The 14,598-nt window shown below is 48.1% G+C and overlaps 1 protein-coding gene across 4 annotated transcripts in view; it reads right to left on the bottom strand.

The window, feature by feature from the left end:
* Positions 1–14,598, bottom strand: part of sycp1 (synaptonemal complex protein 1) — a 698,098-nt gene that overhangs the window by 233,188 nt on the left and 450,312 nt on the right. For all 4 annotated transcript variants that reach the window (XM_086011629.1, XM_086011633.1, XM_086011630.1 and 1 more), the window contains exon 22: positions 5,124–5,186. In XM_086011629.1, the coding sequence (XP_085867755.1) occupies positions 5,124–5,186 (63 nt within the window). The remainder of the gene's footprint in view (positions 1–5,123; positions 5,187–14,598) is intronic.

Below are 14,598 nucleotides of genomic sequence, written 5' to 3'. Positions count from 1 at the left end.
GGATGTCTTGCTGCAGTTGTACAGGGCCTTGGTGAGACCACACCTTGAGTATTGTGTGCAGTTTTCGTCGCCTTATCTGAGGAAGGATGTTCTTGCCATGGAGGGAGTGCAGCGAAGATTCACCAAACTGATACCTGGGATGGCAGGAATGACGTATGAAGATAGATTGGGTCGATTAGGCTTATATTCGCTAGATTTTAGAAGAATGAGAGGGGATCTCATTGAAACTTATAAAATTCTAACAGGGCTAGACAGACTAGATGCAGGAAGGATGTTCCCGATGGCGGGGGAGTCCAGAACTAGGGGTCACAGTCTAAGGATAAGGGGTAAGCCATTTAAGACTGAGATGAGGAGGAATTTCTTCACCCAGAGAGTGGTGAACCTGTGGAATTCTTTAACACAGAAGGCAGTTGAGGCCAACTTATTAAATATATTCAAGAAGGAGTTCGATATATTTCTTAAGGCTAAAGGGATCAAAGGATATGGGGAGAAAGCAGGGACAGGCTACTGAATTTGGATGATCAGCCATGATCTCATTAAATGGCGGAACCGGCTCGAGGGGCCGAATGGCCTACTCCTGCTCCTATCTTCTATGTTTCTATGAAGAAGGAAGCTGTAGACTGGAGGAATGTATCAATAAATTGGTCAGGTGGGTAGAACAGTGGCAAATGGAATTCAATCTGGAGAAGTGTGAGGTAATGCATTTGGGGAGGGCTAACAAGGAAAAGGAATACACATTAAATGGTAGGACACTGAGTAGTGTAGAGGAACAAAGGGAGCTTGGAGTGCATGTCCACAGATCCCTGAAGGTAGCAGGCCAGGTAGATAAGGTGGTTAAGAAGGCATACGGGATACTTGCCTTTATTACCTGTGGCATAGAATACAAGAGCAGGGGGGTTATGCTTCAACTGTATAAAACACTAGTTAGGCTTCAGCTAGAGTACTGCGTGCAGTTCTGGTCACCACATTACAGGAAAGATGTGATTGCACTAGAGCGGGTACAGAGGAGGTTTACAAGGATGTTGCCGGGAGTAGAGAATCTTAGCTATGAGGAAAGACTGGATAGGCTGGGTCTGTTTCCCTTGGAACAGAGGAGGCTGAGGGCAGACATCATTGAGGTGTATAAAATTATGAGAGGCATAGATAAAGTGGATAGAAAGGACCTATTTCCCTTGGCAGAGGGGTGAAAAAGCAGGGGGCACAGATTTAAAGTAATTGGTGGAAGGTTTAGAGGGGATTTGAGGGGAAATTTCTTCACCCAGAGGGTTGTGGGGGTCTGGAACTCACTGCCTGAAAGGGTGGTAGAGGCAGGAACCCTAACCACATTAAAAAAGTACTTGGATGTGCACTTGGGGTGCTGTAACCTGCAGGGCTATGGACCAAGAGCTGGGAAGTGGAATTAGGCTGGATAGCTCTTTATTGGCCGGCACGGATACGATGGGCCAAAATGGTCTCCTTCCGTGCTGTAACTTTCTCTGATTCTATGATAGAAATGACAGCACAGAAGGTCATTCAATCGATCACGCTTGTGGTGCTCACTCCTTAACCAGAGCTGACAAAATAGATTTTCTAATACAGGATCAGTTTACAGAAATGGATGCAAAGCTCACTCACAGTGAAGTGTGCTGTTTGCACATAGATTTCTGTGTTCAGCTCAAAATCATAATTATGCCTAGCTCCTGGTGCAAATTTAGATGTGTACAGGAAGCTCAGGAAGGGTGGTGAAAGAAAAAAATTGCATGAAAGTGAAGGTGAATTTAAAGGGATGCAGAGAATTAAAAGGAAGTGTTGGAATAAGAGGACAAAAGTCTTAGCAGCTTAAGGAAAGGCTAAAAAGGCTTTTCAACCCATTGAAGCTTTTGCCACATATGAAGGGAGAGAGTGACAGACTAAATTTTAAGGAAACACTATGTGCAGGCACAAGTCCCACGGTAAATGACACAGCAGCCTAGCACCTGTTTGATTGCTGCTGAAGTAGAGCTGGAGCTGCATCAGATGGTTGCAAAAATAGTGGCTCTGTTTGCCATGGCATGGCACAATCCCCATAGGACAACTTTGCAGCATGCCTGGAAGGAGATAGATGTAGGTTTGAGGCCTCAGCTGAACAGTACTGTCACTAGCTATGACAGCACCATATTGCATGTGACCAGTACATGACCTGGTAGCAGCTAGTACAGTTCTACATCTGGCTCTTTGTTGGCCCAGACCATGAAGACAGCTCCCCACGTTCTTTGCCAGCTAAGTGAATGCAAGTATAGTTCGGGCATCTTGGCGAATATGCCCAATTAGGCTATGTTGATCACCCTAGAAGCTTGCTTTCATGCACTACTACATAAAGCATATCATACTGTAAGTGAGCTTTAGACATCATATTTGTGACAGCCACCGCCCCCCCCCCCGCAAAATGCAGCCAGAATCAGCTCAATTCCAGAAGCAAGTTGCCATGAGAGAATGGCCACCTCAGTCCCATGTGCCTTTTGTACCAAAGGAGTAGCTCTTGTGATACTGATATACCTTGTCACTTACATTGACATAATTTTCTTCCTTGAAACACACAGGTGAATTTTGAAGGACAAATGCATCATGGCAACTTCCAAAAAAATCTTGCGTTGACATGGAGGATTCTTCGCATGTTGTCACATACAATCTGGACACTGAATGAGTGGTAGCCCTTTCTGTTCAATAAATTGAGGAGGTTGACCATGGGAGCTCACAAACCAACATGGGTGCCATCTATTTCACCCTGCCAGTAACCCTATGAAATGTAGCTCTATTTCACTGCTGCCTTGCACTGATTGCAAACTGGCTAATTCCCCAGCTCTATGGAAAAGTGTGCTAGTCACCTGATGAATATGTACACCCTGGATGATACTGCATAGAACCCCATGCTTGAAAGCACCTGGTGCCATAAAAGTTGGGTATCGGTGTAACCTTCATTGAAACAGATAGAGATGTACAGGCAGAAGCCAATGGGTGCAGATTGTTACGTAGTGACTGGCATAGCTCCCGTATTGCTTCCTTGTTAAATCACACGCTTCTAACATAATGCTCCTCACTAAGCACTTCATAGGACTTGTGTTGCCTGGATATTTTTTAGGGTTGAGGTTAATATCTTGAAGGGTGCATCCTCCTCAAATGCTGCTTCATCCTCCATTCCTCCATCCTTTCCTGCTTCTCCTTCTCGTCCATTATTAGGACAAACAAAGGTATGTCCATTGGGAATTTGGTATTTGCTCCTCAGAAATTCTCATGTTGTGGTAGGGCAAAATATCTGGGTGTGGTGGGAATCCCATAGGTAGTCAGAAGCAAGTTCAACACTGTCCAGGCTCAATGCAAAAAAGAAGTTGGAAAAAAACCTAATTCCCAGCTCCTGTAATCAGTAGTCAAACTTTCAGCAGGCTTCAGACACAAAAATTCCTAAAATTACAGTATCAGCTGATATTACAGTCTCAGGAGGAAAAATTCGGTATCGCCCATTTTGGGGTGCGAATATCGGCCGGGCGCAAAGTTTAGCGCCCGCTGCTAATTATCGCTTCCGACTGCAAAATTCACCTCTGTTGCCCCTTGAGGTGATTTGAGCGCTAAATCAGGCGCTACTCACCTCTCTTAAGGCGCAAACGTCAGGGAGCGAGGCACTACCTCAGAACGCTACCGAAGGTCAGGCGATGCCAATTACCAATGAATCCAGACTGGCGCTGTCCAGTTCTTAAAGGGGAGGGGCCATCTTGCTGGCCAGCCACACCCTGCTCATTGCAGTCTTGAATCTCGGCCTGGAGAGACCTCAAAAGCAATTATGTTGGAAGCACTAATGGATAGGCCCAGGGAAAGAGCTCAGCGCTTAGGAACCTCAAAAGTGGTGCTGAGGCCCAAAACTCCTTAGGACAGCGTTAAAACCAAAAATTTTGCCGACAAGAAAAGGCAGGAAGCGCCCGTCTTTAAATAGCGTTCTCCAAGCCCCTTCCCAACTTGAAAACGTTCCGCTTTACCTGTCGTTCCTAGCGGCAGGCGCTAAGGCAGGGGGCGCAACTCAATATCCGGTCTGGGGCGCTACCGGGGTTTTGCATGCTTGACTAACGTCACGATCTGCGGGCGCAGGAAATCGTGGTGGTAGTGTTTAGCGCCACCGCAAAACGACTGGTCAATTTCGCAAGCGGCGCTAAAATCGCTAACGGGAGGCGCTAACCAACTGAATTTTCCCCCCAATATGTTGGGGCGAAAAACTAGTGGAACTGGCTTCCACCCCAATTTTCAAGCCATAGAAAACATTTGCCCTGATTTTAGGCCTCAGAAATGCTGAAAAAGCTTTGGAATTTCATAGCCATGGTCATTTCTGGGCTGGTTATTTTCTTTGGGGGGAATTTTTCCCCCCAAAAACGAGTGGCATTGAGTCATGTGGCATGTAAAAAATCTGAAACCCACCCACTTCCCGTTTTAATGGAAGCAGGACAGGGGCAGGCAACCAACCCACTTGCAGGAGGCAGGTTAGTCATTTAAATATTATAATGAGGCTGCGTGCCTCAGAATTAACCACCATTTTAAATTTAACCCTGGCCGGCTGGGTTTCCCAAGGCTCACATTCGGACAAACCCCCCACCCTTCCGATCTTCCCCCCACGACCTTCCTCCCGACTCTTCTGATCTCCCCCATCATCGACCTATCCGATCTCCCCCTGACCCTTCCAATCTCCCCCCTGACTCTTCTGATCTCCCCCACAAAGCCTCCAATCACTTCCACCACTGACCCTTCTGATCTCCCCCCCACTCCCCGCTAAGGCTTCCGATCCTTTCCACCCTCCTCTCTGCTCCCCGGCTGTGGCCTGTTGCCAAAGGCCTACCCGCCCGACAGTCAGCCAGCCTCTCAATCTGGCTGGTTGCGGCCAGGAAATGGAGACAAAAAATGTTAAATTCGGCAGGACCCGAGGGAAACCAGTTCTTCTGGGTTTCCCAACCTCAAAACAGCAACTTCCGCCTCTGAGCTAATATGTCTCTATGTCTCTAATTGCTCTTAAAAACTGTTCATTGTTTTAGTTTGTTATAATTATGTTTGAAAATATACTTAACTGTTTGATGGTTGTTCCTTGTTTATGAAGTATGTAATATTTACAAGATCTTTTCTGCTTTTACCTTATTCTCCATTGTCTTTAGTAATTTTTCCTTCTTCTTAACTTCATTTTGTAAATTTTTGGACTGAAAGAAAATTTACAATATTTTGATACCTGGCACTATCCCTTTTCTCAAATTCAAGTTTTTCTCACTTCACACAATTGTCATAATTTTTTTCAACAGTATAACAGTAGATAAGTCACTAACTTCATCTCTTTTTAACAAAACTACTGTAAGCCTTGCTGTTACAAATACAAAGCATAAACAAACACAATATGGCTTCTATGCAATAGAATTTGCTTTTACCAACTACAGATCAAATCTTCCTTGCCAAACTTATGCTCCAATTCTTTGTAGTTCTGCACTCTAATCAGTAGAATTTGATTGTATCCATCAGTTTAGTAATACTTACTCCTATCATATCTTAAATAATTTAGCAGTTTAATAACAACTAATTCAGTGTGGCTCAGGTAAAAATAGGGGAGGTAAGCACTAATTCGCAGTAGTCCTCACCTCTGTTGGACAGGTGGGCTCTGTACAAACTTAAAAGTTGCCAACTTTCATGAGATCAGCATTGTGGGGGTTGTCAACAGGATCAATGGAAGTGAGTGCGTACAGCCTTTACTGCTCATTCCTCTACCTTTGGAAAACATGGGGGTGATTTTCCCACTGGAGGTGGATGGAAGCGGGTTTCGGTTTGGGTGTGTTTGAAACCCATCTCCACTGATAGTTTTCAAAAAATTGCGATATTCCCCTGATTGGCCACTTGATTTCAGAAGTGTGGGTTGCTCTTGGTCAATTAGTGTTTTGGGACTGAAACTCGCCTCTGCTGACATCACTTTTCCAGCCTGACTTTAGGGCTGCTTGCTGCCTTGGATCATTCCACTGCAGTTCTGCTGATGCTGCACCACTTGCAACATATTCTGAGAAACCACTTCCAATTTCAAGGCAAGGGCCTCCCCGAGGTTCTCGGATGAGGCGCTGCAAATATTGGCTGAGGGGGTGACAGCTAGCAGGGAGGTGCTCTTCTACTCATCTGGGAGGAAGAGGCCTCCCAAAGAAACCAAGGCTGTGTGGGTCCAGCTGGCAAGGGATATAACCTCCAGATCTGTGTGCAGATTGGGTGAATGTTTATGTGTATTGATGAAATGCCATCCCTGTTGGAAAGCATTAAAATAATTTGATGCCAAAATGTTGGCGTTATGGCATCTGTCCTTTCGCCTTAGGCAGCTCCACATTGCGGGCTCCGCCACACTTGCGTTGTCAGGTTGGCGGCCTGAGAGAAAGGAGGCCAGAGAGTCATGTCCATTGCCAATGATGTCTTAGGATGGAGCCAAGGACATGTGCCAACTTGGGCAACCTATGCAAATCTGGCCATGATAAGTTCATCCCTTGCATCCCGGCAGACACGGTGGCATAGTGGTTAGCACTGTTGCCTCACAAGCACCAGGGACCCAGGTTCGAATCCGGCCTCGGGCGACTGTCTGTGTGGAGTTTGCACATTCTCCCCGTGTTTGCGTGGGTTTCCTCCGGGTGCTCCGGTTTCCTCCCACAGTCCAAAGATGTGCGGGTTAGGTTGATTGGCTATGATAAATTGACCCTTAGTGTTAGGGGGGTTACGGGGATAGGGTGGGATATGTGTTGGTGTAGGGGTTACGGGGATCAGGTGGGATATGTGTCGGTGCAGGCTCGATGGGCCGAAATGGCCTCTATCTGCACTGTGGGGTTTCTGTGATTTCTGTGATTTCTGTGATCCCGGGCTGCCATGTGCTCACATGCTGCCGCTGCTGCTGGTTGATACACCGACGCTCTGACCTCCTCCTGCTCCTGCTCCTCCTCTTCCTGATCCTCCTCCAGGTCATTTTTTGAGGATGTAACTGGTAGAATAGATAAGGGAGAACCAGTGGATGTGGTGTATTTGGACTTTCAGAAGGCTTTCGATAAGGTCCCGCATAAGAGATTAGCATGTAAAGTTAAGGCACATGGGATTGGGGGCAAGGTACTGACTTGGATAAAGATCTGGTTGGCAGACAGGAAGCAAAGAATTGGAATAAACGGCTCTTTTTCCAAGTGGCAGGCAGTGACTAGTGGGGTACCGCAGGGATCGGTCCTAGGACCTCAGCTATTCACAATATATATTTAAATGATCTAGACGAGGGAACTAGATGTAATATCTCCAAGTTTGCAGATGACACAAAGCTGGGCGGGCGTGTGTGCTGTGAGGAGGATGCCAAGAAACTCCAGTATGATTTGGACAGTTGGGTGATTGGGCAGAAGCATGGCAGAGGCAGTATAATGTGGATAAATGGGAGGTTATCCACTTTGGTGGCAAAAACAGGAAGGCAGATTATTATCTGAATGGCAATAGATTGGGAGAAGGGGAAGTGCAACGAGACCTGGGTGTCCTTGTGCATCAGTCGCTGAAGGTAAGCATGCAGGTGCAGCAGGCGGTTAAGAAGGCAAATGGTATGTTGGCCTTCGTAGTGAGAGGGTTCGAGTACAAGAACAAGGATGTCTTGCTGCAGTTGTACAGGGCCTTGGTGAGACCACACCTTGAGTATTGTGTGCAGTTTTGGTCGCCTTATCTGGGGAAGGATGTTCTTGCCATGGAGGGAGTGCAGCGAAGATTCACCAGACTGATACCTGGGATGGCAGGAATGACGTATGAGGAGAGATTGGGTCGATTGGGCTTATACTCACTGGAGTTTAGAAGAATGAGAGGGGATCGCATTGAAACTTATAAAATTCTAACAGGACTGGACAGACTAGATGCAGGAAGGATGTTCCTGATGGCCGGGGAGTCCAGAACCAGGGGTCACAGTCTAAGGATAAGGGGTAAGCCATTTAAGACAGAGATGAGGAGGAATTTCTTCACCCAGAGAGTGGTGAACCTGTGGAATTCTCTACCACAGAAGGCAGTGGAGGCCAATTCATTAAATATATTCAAGAAGGAGTTGGATATATTTCTTAAGGCTAAAGGGATCAAGGGATATGGGGAGAAGGCAGGGGCAGGGTACTGAATTTGGATGATGAGCCATGATCTCATTGAATAGCGGAGCAGGCTCGAGGGGCCGAATGACCTACTCCTACTCCTATCTTCTATGTTTCTATGTATGTTAGATCCTCCTCCTCCTCCTCAGCCTCCTCCTCCTCCTCATCATCCTCATCTGAGGATGGCTGGAACTGAGCCACTTGCTCATCAGGAAGCTGCAAGCCACAACACTGTGCCATGTTGTGCAGTGCACAGCAGACCACGACCATTCTGGAGACCTTGTATGGTGTATACTGCAGGGCTCCACCTGATCAGTCAAGGCAGCGGAAGTGCATCTTCAACAACCCAATGGTTTGCTCGATGATGGACCTGGTCAAAGTGTGGCTGGCGTTGTACCGCTCTTCAGCCTTGTTAGCTGGCCCCCTGATTGGCATCATTAGCCACTTCTTCGGGGGGTAGCCTTTGTCACCAAGGAGCCATCCGTTAAGTTGGTTTGGCGGATTGAAAAGCGGAGTGTCGCAGGATGAAAGAGTCATGGCAACTACCACAGAACTTGGCGCAAACATGCTAGAACTCCTTCTTGTGGTTATACACCAGCTGTACGTTGAGGGAGTGGAAGCCCTTTCGGTTGACAAAGATAGCTGGGTTGTGATGGGGTGCCCTAAGGGCCACATGTGTGCAGTCTATGACGCCCTGCACCATTGGCATGCTTGCCATATTTGCAAAGCCAACCGAATGGGCGGTTATACTTGCTTGATATCTTGAGAACTGGATGTAATTGTAGACCTTAGCAAAAAGGTCATTGGTAACCTGCGTGATGCAACTGTGGGCAACCGACTGGGAGATGCCGCTGATGTCTGCTGATGATCCCTGGAAGGAGCCTGAGGCAAAGAAGTTGAGTGCGGTGGTGACTTTGACAGCCACTGGTAAGGGGTGTCCATCTGTTCCTCTGGGCACTAGGTCTTGCTGCAGCAGTCCACAGATCTCTCGGACAACCTCTCGCAAAAGTCTCAGCCTCCTTTGGCACTGCTGCTCACTCATGTTGAGGTAGCTCATCCTTTGTTTGTAAACCCTGTCGGGTGTATCGCCTGTGGCGAGGTGCCTTGATGCGCTGGCGCCTTCTGCCCTGTGCAGCATCAGGTGGCTGAGCAGGAGGTTGGGGCCCCTGCTGCTGTTGCTGCTGAGCTGCCTGAGCAGGAGGTTGGGGCTCCTGCTGCTGTTGCTCCTGCGCTGCCTGGTTCTGCTGCTGCCGTGGATGCTCCTCATCCTCATCTGAGGTCCATGGAGAAAGCAAACGAATGGTTCCCATGCTGCTTGCAGATGCCTCCGTTGGGGAAGCGCTCATTGCAAGTTGGGAGATGGTCTTCCAAGGAGGTCCCACAGTTGATAGATTCAAGCTGCAGCACCTCTGACTTCGGAAGGCCTTCTAAAAGTGCTCAAAGATCTTTTAAAGCAAAGTTCTGGCACCTGCAAGTAATCCTTGATGAAATAAATGATGTATTGTTGGACCTGCAGCTGTGAGGAGACCACCCACGAGTCAACCCACCAGGTTTAGCTGGCGTGGTTTAGGAGGGTCGTGGAACACGCCGAAATGCTCGAAAAATCACGAGGGCCTCTCAATATAGGCTTAGAGAGGCCCTTAACGAGCATTTAATGATGTTAACTAGCGCTATGGCCACCTGGAGACGGGACCGTTTCCCGACCTCCAAAACCGGCACCAGCAAAATCCCGCGGAGGCGGGTTCCGAACCCGCCCTCATTGTTTCTGATTTTCCTGCCTTTCCCGTCTCCAAACCCACCTCCTCCGACGTCAGAAAATCGCCCCCATAATCTTCCACTTTATAAGTTTGTTGAGAATAAAATCAGAGACAGTGGCCTTCTGGCTAAGTGTTTGTTTTGCTCATGCTTCTGTGTAATGCCATGAGATGTTTTTCTATATTAAAGGAAGTATATAAATGCAATTATTTTGATATCAGTGACATCACTATCGGAACACAGGAACAGGAGTAGACTATTTGAATGACCCCTTGAACCTGTTCCGCCATTCAATGATCTGTGACCTAACTCCATATACCCGCCTTTGCCCCATATCCTTAATAACTTCGGTTAACAGAAATCTAGCAATCTCAGATTTAAAATTAACAATTGGCCCAGCATCAACTGCGTTTGCGGAAGGGAGTTCCAAACTTCTACCACCCTTTGAGTGCAGAATTGTTTCCTAACTTCACTCCTGAAAGGCCTGACTCTAATGTTCAGGCTATGTCCCCTAGACCTAACAAGCAGAAATAGTTTCTCTCTATCTTACCTATCAGTTCCCCCTAATATCTTGAAAACTTTGATCAAATCACCTCTTAATCTTCTAAATTCCAGGGAATACAACCCTAGTTTGTGTAATCTCTCCTCATAATTTAACCCTTGGAGTTCAGGCATCATTCTGGTAAATTTACGCTGCACTCCTCCAAGGGCAATATATTCTTCCTGAAGTGTGGTGCCCAGAACTGAACACAGTGCTCCAGGTGTGGTCTAACTAGGGCTTTGTACAGCTGTAGCATAACTTCTAACGTCTTGTATTCTTGTCCTCTAGATATAAAGGCCAGCATTATATTTGCCGTTTTGATTATTTTTTGTACCTGTTCATGACATTTTAATGATCTATGTAGATAGACCCCTAAAGTCTCTCTTCGCGTCCTTAAGTCCAAAGGACACAAACTTGATACGGCAGACAATTGGTTTAGCCATTCACCGCCAGATCTGGCTGGACTACGTAAAGCATTATCGGATCCTGCTCTCATCTGCCAAAATTGCTCACTATGCCAGGATCATTCTGGAATGCAAAGATAACCCCCGGCTTCTATTCACTATTGCTAACCGTCTTTTTAAACCCCTCTTCCCTGTCTCCTCCACCCTCACCTCCAACAAGTGTGAGGAGCGCATGGATTTCATTGTCTCTAAGATTGAGACCATCCGATCAGCTACCTCTGCCACTTCCCTTCCTGCCTCTAGCCCACTTCCTCTAAGGATCCCCCCGCCCTAACCCTGAACTCGCATCTTTCTCCAGTTTCTCTCTGATCTCCCCACATGACCTCTCTGTGCTCATCTTGTCAATAAGACCCCCTTCCTGCTCCCTCAACCCTATTCCCACTAAACTGCTGACCACCCAACTTTCTGGCTGCTATGTTAGCTGACATTGTAAATGGTTCTCTCTCCTCAGGTACTGTCCCCCTCTCCTTCAAATCTGCTGTCATCACCCCTCTCCTGAAAAAAACAACCCTTGACCGTTCCATCCTTGCAAACTACCGCCCCATCTCCTTTCCTCTTCAAAGTCCTTGAATGTGTTGTTGCCTCTAAAATCCGTGCCCATCTTTCCCGCAACTCCATGTTTGAATCACTCCAATCAGGTTTTTGCCCCTGCCACTGTACTGAAACGGCTCTCATCAAATTCACTAATGATATGCTGTGTGATTGTGACAAAGGTAAACTATCCCTCCTCGTCCTTCTCGACCTGCAGCCTTTGACACGGTTGACCACTCCATCCTCCAATGCCTCTCCACCGTGTCCAGCTGGGTGGGACTGCACTCGCCTGGTTCCATTCTTATCTATCTAATCGTAGCCAGAGAACCACCTGCAATGTCTTCTCTTCCCGCTCCCGCATTATTACCTCTGATGTCCCCCAAGGAGCTATCCTTGGCCCCCTCCTATTTCTCATCTACATGCTGCCCCTCGGCGACATCATCCGCATGTACGCTGATGACACCCAGCTCTACCTCACCACCAGGTCTCTCAACCCCTCCATGGTCTGACATCTAGTACTGGATGAGCAGAAATTTTCTCCAATTAAATATTGGGAAGACCAAAGCTATTGGGGGTGATTTTAACTCAGGTGCGGGATGGTGTCGTATTATCCGAATTTCGTGTTTCCCACACGAATCTAAATGGATGTGGGAGATTGATGCAATTTTAATTTAATTGGCCAATCTATTTCCGACGTGTGGGAAGCCTTTGCAAATGGGTTTTTCATGACTGAAAGTCCCCTCTGATGATGTCATCATTGCTGCTGCATTTAAGGTCCACAGCAAGCCTTGCTTCTTCTGCAGACTGCCAAGCTTCTTGACTGCAGCAAATATGACAAGCGGGAGGGCCACGTCAGCTCCTCACTTTGACGAGGTGGCACTTCAGGCATCAGTGGATGGGGCTAGGGCCAACAGGGAGGTGCTCTTCCCTTCATCAGGGAGGAAGAGGCCTCCCACTCAGACCAAGGCAGTGTGGATGCAGGTGGCTGAGGAGGTCAACTACTTGGGAGTCACCCGCAGAACCTGGATACAGTGCAGGAAAAGATTTCATGATCTTCAGCGCACTGGAAAAGTGAGTATGAATTTCCCATCACCCTCAATCTGATCCCCATTGCCTTTCCTCACCAGCACTCAGCTTTAGCAATCTCTTCCTCCACATCCCACTTGACACTGACATCCATGCACCGTTACCCATTCCCTCTCTCTCTATACTCACATTCACATAACTTTTCAACCATGCAGCCCTCACACTCCCTATCACTCTGATGCTTTGAACACAACTGGCAACACACAGGGAGGGCCCTTGGTCTTGCAACCTCACTCCATCTTTGTCTCCTTCTAAGTATCTATGCTATGCAATCTCTACACTCACTCCTTCATTCTCACTCAACCTCCACTTGTCTCCCTCATTGCAGGAAAAGAGAGCTCACAACAAAAGAGAGCGAGCCAGGACAGGAGGAGGGACAGCCTCAAAAGCCCACCTGACCTCCTGGGAGGAGGCCGTCCTGGAAATTATGGGAATAGAGGAAGATTCGCGCGTGGGGGACGGACAGACAGGTGTAACACAGCAAGCTGGTGACAGAAAAGTTTCCCAACTCTCTCTTTGACATTGCATGAGTCGCTGATAATGATTGTGAAGCTGTAACAGATGGACTTATGAGCATCTGCAAAAAGCAATGTGCATGTAGCCTTTGCATTGCATCTCTGACTCTTTCCTTTACTCTCCCACAGGACCATCACAAGCATCCGTCTCCCCTAGCCAGGAAAAAGAGGCTGAGCAGCCAGACTCCTCAGAGGAAGCTGCAACCTCTGAGGGCGCAGCGTCAGTAGAATTCAGCGCACCCAGCACCAGCGCAGACACTCACACCTCGGTGGGACTTTCGGGACATAGAGTAGTGCTGTCACCTGGTGTATCACAGCTCACAAGTGAGCATCAGCAGATTGTGGAGACAGGGACAGCAGTGGAGAGTCCTAGTCAGAGGGTGCAGGACTCTGCCAGCTCGGCTCAGCAGCATGTCGACCCTCTGCCTCTGGGTCCATCCATAAGATCAGAGGTGATGGAACTCCAGGCACAGATGCAGGAGTCTCTGGCAGGTTTTGTCTGTAGGGTCGCTGCGAGTGTGGAGCGAATGGAGGAGTCCATAGTGAACATGAGCAGAGCCTTTGTGGAGTCATTGGCTCATGAACGCATCACCACGAAAAGGATGGCTACATCCGTGGAAAGGATTGCTACCTCCGTGGTAAGGCTGGCTACCGTAGAGGAGAGGATGGCTACGGCCATGGAGGAGCTTAGTCGCCAGGGTATGGAAAACATGGTCATTGTTCAGAATAGAATGACATCTCTTGAGGAGCGATGGGCATCTATTGAACAGAGAAACCAGACCTTCATGGAAGTCCTTCTGAGTAGGGCTGCCATTGCAGATACGGGTCCCCATGACCCCACTGCTGTGCAGCAAGGTGCTCTCCAGCCACTAACAGGCGTTGGCCCCTTCTGGCCTGTGCAGCTTCAGGTGGGTGAGCAGCAGCCTGGCGCTCCTGCTGCTGCTGCTGTTGCTGGTGCTGCTGTTGTTCCTGGTTCTGCTGCTGCCGCGGCTGGTGCTTGAGCTACTCTAATGCCCAGATGGGAAGAAAATAAATGGCTCCCATGCTTCTGGTATATGCCTCCATTGAAGAAACGCTGAGTGAAGGTGGCGAGAGGGGTTTCCCAGGTCACACTGGAGATGGGTGTGAGGCTCTAACCTTCCACAGGTGTGGTTAAGCCTTCTAAAAGTTGCCCCAGACCTGAGACCACTAAGTCCTGCCACCTGCAAATAATGCCTGATCAAATCTCCTCTTTAATGGTTGACCTGCAGTTGATAGTCAGCAATCCAATAGTGCTCCCGCCAGGTTTCACATTCGTGTTTCCCACCAGGCATGTTTCATGTGGGAAAAGGGTTAAATTCGCAAGGGCCTTTCAAAATAGGATTATAAAGGCCATTTAGTGGTTGTTAAGGGCCTTAACGACCAGTCCCGCCTGTTGGATGCGGGACGGAGTCGGGACCATCAGACACGACTGAGTTAAAATTGCTTGGAGTCGGGAACCAGGCGGTGGGGGGGTGTCCCACCCGCCAGTTTTTGCAATTTTAACCCCCCGCACGCCTCCAAGCCCGCCTCCACGGCTCAATGAAAATCGAGCCCATTGTCTTCAGTCCCCCTCATAAACTCCGTTCCCTAGC

The sequence above is a fragment of the Somniosus microcephalus genome, chromosome 18, assembly GCF_052327205.1.
Source record: "Somniosus microcephalus isolate GS21.2 chromosome 18, FLI_Smic_1.0, whole genome shotgun sequence".
NCBI lineage: Eukaryota > Metazoa > Chordata > Chondrichthyes > Squaliformes > Somniosidae > Somniosus > Somniosus microcephalus.
This window is presented reverse-complemented; position numbering and strand designations above follow the sequence as displayed.